The sequence below is a fragment of the Lolium rigidum genome, chromosome 3 (genome assembly GCF_022539505.1).
Source record: "Lolium rigidum isolate FL_2022 chromosome 3, APGP_CSIRO_Lrig_0.1, whole genome shotgun sequence".
Lineage (NCBI taxonomy): Eukaryota > Viridiplantae > Streptophyta > Magnoliopsida > Poales > Poaceae > Lolium > Lolium rigidum.
The window spans coordinates 287372753-287379409 of NC_061510.1; the positions used below are offsets into that span (position 1 = coordinate 287372753).

Here is a 6657-nt window from a genome sequence, read left to right on the forward strand (position 1 = left end):
CACTGCCTCCACCACCACCACCCCCATGGCCACCACCACCACCACCGCCAATGTTGCCTCCAGAGCCATAACCAGCACCATAGCCTGAGCCGTAGCCATAACCATGACCGACACTTCCACCGCCTTCTCCTCCGCCACCACCACCACCATAGCCTCCTCCTCCAGCGCCAATGCCGGTGACAGCGACCGGGGCTCTGGCGGCAGTGGCGAGGTGGGTGCCGGTGAGCAGGACCAAGAGAGCAGCGAGAGCTAGAGCCTGTTTGTTGGTGTTCGCCATTGTGTAAGAAGATAGCTTCCAACTATCTAGCGTGTGTATGCGTTTTGGTATTGTGATCAGCTAGAGGTCAATATAGATACAATTTATAGGCGAGCTCACATGGATTTGGAATTGACACGAGTTTCTGAAATGGTGCATGTCATCATCTCACCTAAGTAACTCCACTAGCTAAGCTAGTACAGATGAACTGAATGACAAATGTATGGATGGGTTTGGGGTCACAGACACATGGCATATACGTAGTAATATAGTGGGGTGGTTGATCAACTCAATATGACAGAAAACCCAACGAAATCCATGCATGCATAATGGAGCACTCACCGCTGCCTAGTTTTGTCAACGTTGCTTTTGACAAATACACACGTTGTTTCTTTTTTTAAGGACATGCGCATTGCTTCTTCCAGCCACCTCAAAGCATACACATGTACATCACTACAGCAAAGGCATTTCCTTGAATTGTTTTTTACATATGTTTTCTTGCCAGGGAGGAGGAAAGAAAGATAAATTATCATTAGCTGGATAAGTTTTGAGGGAAGACGGTGTGGATGAACTTGAGGAAGCGCTCCGAGTAGAACCGAGGTTCGACGACGGATATCGACAAGGGGTTATACTTGATGGACTTGTAGGCATGCTCCATCTTCTTCCTCATACTGTACTCCTGCAGGATGTCAATGATCCCTATGTAGAGCACCACATCATACACCTGACGGAACGATTTGCCATCATCTTCTGCCTGTTTCTCTTCTTTCTCCGCTCTTGCGGGCATGTTCACCCCTAGCTGGATCTGAAGCCTGTCCAATTTGGGAACAGATTCAATCATCTCAAATCATACACTAGAATTGGAAGAACATGAGAACTGACTTTCAAAGATTAATGACCTTGCTGTGCCTGGAAGCAAGAGGTCTACTTCCTCGAAACAAGCAGAGGACGAACGTAGGCGGCTTCCCCTTATGTGTGGTCCGACAGCAACTTTGCTTTTTTGGTCGCCACCCCGCTGCACCAAAACTAGCCCTTCTCGGTAGTTACAAGCGGAATCTTCCTCCACAGCATCTGCATTACCGATGTCAGCAAGCAAAAAAATTGAAATGGATTAATTCGACAACTTATTCAGACAAATGAAGATATATATTGCATCCTAACCTTGTTCTGAAAGAACGGGTAGTTTATCTGGCAAAATGCTTTCATGGAACGATGCTCCTCTTTGTAGGTTTTGACGAGCCCGGTAGTGAAAACCAAGAAGTAAACTGTAATCCATTATACCCTGATTCCTCAGAAATTCGCTGTCCGTCTCAATCTGCCTACACAGAATAAGAACAGAACATAGTTGTTACAGAGAAAAGTGGCCATGAGGATAAGCTGCTTTTTTCAGAGAGAGCATGCTTACTTGAGCAAAGAATCCCGCCAAGAAGGCTCAAGATAAAATGAATAGTTCAGATCCAAGTCTTTCAGTGTCGTGTTCTCATCGATTTTGATTTTGTCAGTAGAGCGGCCCAAAGATGAACCTTTCAAATCAAATCTTCGATGAATTCTAAGTTCTGTGCAGAACATGTTTCCCATCACTACAAATCTGAACTGCAAATACAAACAATCAAAACCTACATTTAATAATAAACCATTATTTACAAAAAAATAACTAGAATATATTATCAATTATGAAAATTAATATCCTTTTAGGACTGGATAAATGAGTACTGCCACTATTTAAAACAATATGAAGCTTTGGACAAGATCTGTAATTTTGACCATCAACTGCAACCTTTACATGAATGCAGGCAACAAAAAAACTACCAAAGTACTTTCCTTGAAAACTCCAATAGAATTATTTTGACACGAATTGTATATGCACTACTTGCTGAAAAACTACAAAAAAAAACACAAATTCTATGTTTTTGTTTCATATTTTGATATGAGAGAGTATCAAGGAAGCACAGAGAACATTTATAATGTCATTACCTTTTGACCGCTGGAAGGTTTCACCCTGTGGAGGCCAAAAAATTTAGTTATAAGTGTGTTCTCGTAAGTACGGACATGGCGATAATAGTGTGGAAGCATACGCAAAAGAACCTACATGAAAATATCATGTCAAGAAAAAATAAAGTAAACAAATGAACTGAAGGATAAGTTTGACTCAATTGTTAAGATAAATCAATAAGTGAACTAAGAAACTATTTCAGAGAAAATATTATTTCCTTGTGAGGGCATGTTGAACATAATATAGTCAGATAAGGTAAAAGCTCTGGATCGTTAAACATATCCATTTCTGATCATTCAAAATAGCCCATTCTTATCAAGTGTTGGGATCTGGTAGACAAGGAGGCCAGGATCCAGTTTCTCAAAGTAAAACAAATGAGATGATGCTTATCATAGAAGTACTGGATAGAAACAAGAACCTGCACTTCCGATTTCCGAAGAGTCTTGATCATAAACCGGTCATCTTGCGATAAGAGAAAGATACTTCCACTCTTTCCAGGAGAAGATAGCTCCCTGAGAGCATCACTTCCACAGATGGAGATCATATAATCAGCTGTGTCAATCTTGAACATCTCCCTCAAATTTCTGTAATCAAACATGAACAACAAATTAGTCTTCCTGTGTCCTGAAATAGGAAACAGTATTGTGAGGATGTCTCACTAGCTACTAAAACAAGGAAACTCGAACCTGTATGAATTCATATAAGCAATCAAATAAATTGAAGTCATAAGCAACCAATGTGTTTGCAGAACAAGAAAAATTCAGAGAGATTGCAACAGAGTACAATACTTAAGGCGTTAACTTGTCAGCATACTTCATGAGATCCTTATATAGTTGTTAAGCTAAATTTTAAGCCTGTACTATATTATCAACAGAAAAACATATGCTGACCAAAAGATATACTCCTAAGGGTGAAGTGGGACTGAAACAGAACAGACCTGAAAACCATCGGACAGTAGTCCTTCCACTTAAAATCTACAGCACGATGTGAAGGGGTAAGGCGTGATCCTTTTTTGGGGAAGTTCATCCAGAAACTAGCCTTGGGGCCATAATCAGAAGTTCGCACTTCACGCCTCTGAATCGGCGTAATCTTCCCAACGGTGTACCTGAGAAGCATGATCACAATTAACCTTTTACTGATTTTTTAGAATGAAGGCACAGAGTGCCCGGCTTAACCTTTTACTGATCACAATGTAGAGAAGGAAGAGTTACTGAATTTCAATATGCATTACCTGATTCCAAGCTGCAGACAGAGCATCAGGTCATAGCTCCTGTGCCCTTTAATGATCGCCTCTCCGGGCCTCTTGATATCCCTCATCATCTTACTCTGTCGACGCCTCAGTTTCTTGGATGACTCCGGGAAGGTCTTGTTATTCAGCACGACCTCACTGATCAGAATGCCCTGCGCGTATTCCCTCTCGAGTATCGGGAAGCTGTTAGAACCAGCCGTGTCTTCGCATCCATTTGTTTTGTCAGAACCACCAACACCAGGTTCATGCCTGGTAATTCTCTCGACGGATACCCCGATGCTCCAGCGCCTCTGCAAAGATGGCCTCTTCTTCGAAGGAGGCCGGTGCTCAAAACTCCGGTTTCTCCTGGACAGAAAACTAGCACCTACCGCTACGGACTCTTGATCTGAATGGTGCTGGAGGATGTTGCAGATGTCTGGTAGCACACCTCTCTTCCTCAGCTCGTCGATGTAGAGCTCATGGGCTGCGGGAACCCGGGAACATTTAGGATAGAACGTGCCCTTGCCATCCTTGAACCCTCTGGTCCATGTTCCGACATAGCAACCGCCGTCTTGCCATGTGTACAGCCCGTACCCGTGCATTGCACCGTCGAGCCAGTTCCCCTGAAATGAGTCCCCGGTGGTGCTCCACGTGAGCACCCCTTTGCCAGACATGAGCCCGTTCCTCATGGCGCCGACGTAGGTTGTACCGTTGGCCCACGTGTACCTGCAGCCATGGCCCTCCATCTGGCCCTGGACCCAGGGACCTTCGTACATGTCACCGTTGCAATACATCTGGACGCCATGGCCGTGCTTGCGGTCCAGCTTCCATCCTCCCTTGTAGGAGGACAAAGAGCTTTCGGAGCTGCCGATGTATGTCCCTTCGCCGTCCATGTACCCAGCGGAGTACTCACCCTCGTGGACAGCCCCCGACGGCCATAGGGTTCTCCCGCAGCCATGCCTCATCCCTCGCCGCCACCCGCCCTCATACACGCAGGAGCTGCCGGACCAGACGTACCGGCCCATGCCCTCGGGGATGTCGCCGCCCGATAGAAGCATGCCGGAGTAGATGTCGCCGTTGGGGAGCGTGACCTCTCCGGCTCTAGGGCCGCCGGGGGAAGTTGTTCTGGATGCAGCAGCATTGGGATGGTTTGGTCCTCCATTTGTTCCTGGAGAGTGAGTGCAGGCCCCAAGGCCATTGGCCACAACAGGGGGTGTCATGCACACAAGTACTGATTATCTAGCAGTGGCAGGGGGTTGTGTTCCTGTACATGAGGAAGAGGAAAGGAATACACGCATGAGTCTCTTTTCAAGTTGAGCATGCAAACTGAAACAATGTATAGTTAGCATGCCATGGAGAGAACAATCCTTTGTGCATACAAGATCGAGAAGCCAAGCAGTGGTAGTTGCCGAAATGTCTTTCTACCGTGCACGGTTTCATTCTGTTTCTCCAAGAAGTATGTTTCTTTCGTTACTGTTTCCGCGAGCAGTACTAATTTTGATACTAGGTAGTACATTACATAGGTAGTGGTGAGGCTTACTTTACTTTTCTAGAGTGGCACTGGCATAGGTGCACAATTCACTGAAAGTTGTGAATCGGTTAACTAACCACCAGGCAGGTACTGCATGTCTGCAATTATAGAGGTGGGAAGGGAAGAGATATCCACATTACAATTAAGTAATGCATATTCATCAATCATGAGAGGAAATACATGTATGCACGTATAATACATATGTAGGGTTGTGAATAGTACAAGATCACCGTAATAGTAAGCGAAAACACATAATAACAAATCCATAGATAGACTAGAGAATGAATAGTAAGAAAATAGGGAAAACCACACATTAGTAGTTTAGTACAGTACGTAATTCTGAATGAGGAAATGAATGTGGAAGAATCAAGCAGAGATATCCAGCCGTACAAGGGAAGGAAGGAGGTAAGTTAGGTGGAGACCTGAAAGACCAACCAAGCAGGCAAGCAGGTGGATGGGAAAACTGAAATGGAATTGCGGTCCCATCATATATGACTGCCTGCCCGAAAGAAATGGAATGGAATTGAAATGCATGTGATGGAATGGGAGGACTGTCGCTTGGTGGCTGGCCGTCCGGCGTCCGGCGCTGAAACGCCGTCCAGCCGCATCGTACTCCTCCGCTGCCGCCGGGGCAGCGAGGTTGGCAATGAACAGAGGGGGAGGTGGTTCCCTTAATTACCTAGCTAGCTAAGATCGCAGTCACATGGTTTTGGGAAAACTACGAAATAGAACACTGCTACTTACTTGCTTATTACTCGGAGACAGCCAGCCAGTTGAGAGTTGACTGCAGCGCACCCAGACCCAGGAAGACACCAACCTCCCGCTCTGCTCTCTCTGTTTTGCTATGTTCTGCTCTGCTCTCTCACTCTGTCTCCAGAGATATCGGCCGATATATGCTGCTGCTCTATATTGACAGACAATCCGCACAAAGGAGCAACTGGCATGCGCACGTGAGCCATGTGACCGCCAGCCTCCATATTTTCGTTATTTTTTATTACTTACGCGCAATCAAGAGATCTCGTGCTAGCTTCTTAATTATGCAAATGCAGTGCATGCTGATTAACTTAACTAAAACATTATGAGTTCATACACTGACAGGCGTACTAACTCCATGCATGTACTCATGTTTACTAATATACTTGTAGCGAAAAATTAAGGAGTACTATAGAGACAGAGCAGAGCTAGCATGGATGAACGGATTTGACACTATCCTTCTCCAGTCTCCACCCACCGACAGGCGACAGGTAAAGCTGGTGGCACCGATCGAAACAACTACGCAAATCATGCATACATGCACGAAAGCGCGTACATACTTGCGGCGCCAAGTACATAAAATTCCTTGATCGATCCATCTCAACAAAGCAAGTAAAAGTTCTTTGGCATCCAGCACGCATAGCGAACTACCACGAGTAGAATATATTCCCTCCATCCTTCCCTGGTGCCCCACCTCTGCTTCCTTGCTCTACCCTTCCTCCTCTGCCCGTCACTCTCCGCAACCCAGATCGATCGATCTAGTGGCTTTGGCTCTGATCTGCTGTTCAGATGCCCTATCTTCTATGTACGCAAAGCAGATGCATGTCTAGGTTCTTTTCTCTAAAGGGGAGCTGGACGGATCATTAAGCTGTATCTTCCCAAGAAAAGCAGGGGTT

General features: G+C 45.4%; 1 protein-coding gene across 1 annotated transcript; it reads right to left on the reverse strand.

The window, feature by feature from the left end:
* Window positions 1-551: 551 nt before the first annotated feature.
* On the reverse strand, window positions 552-4697 carry LOC124696632 (phosphatidylinositol 4-phosphate 5-kinase 9-like). Its single transcript, XM_047229335.1, has 8 exons — window positions 3481-4697; window positions 3187-3354; window positions 2668-2833; window positions 2231-2341; window positions 1662-1849; window positions 1418-1575; window positions 1156-1327; window positions 552-1068 (listed from the first exon to the last, which is right to left on the reverse strand). The coding sequence occupies exons 1-8, from the start codon at window positions 4695-4697 to the stop codon at window positions 789-791; spliced, it is 2460 nt and encodes an 819-aa protein (XP_047085291.1). The 3' UTR covers window positions 552-788.
* Between the last annotated feature and the right edge of the window lie 1960 nt (window positions 4698-6657).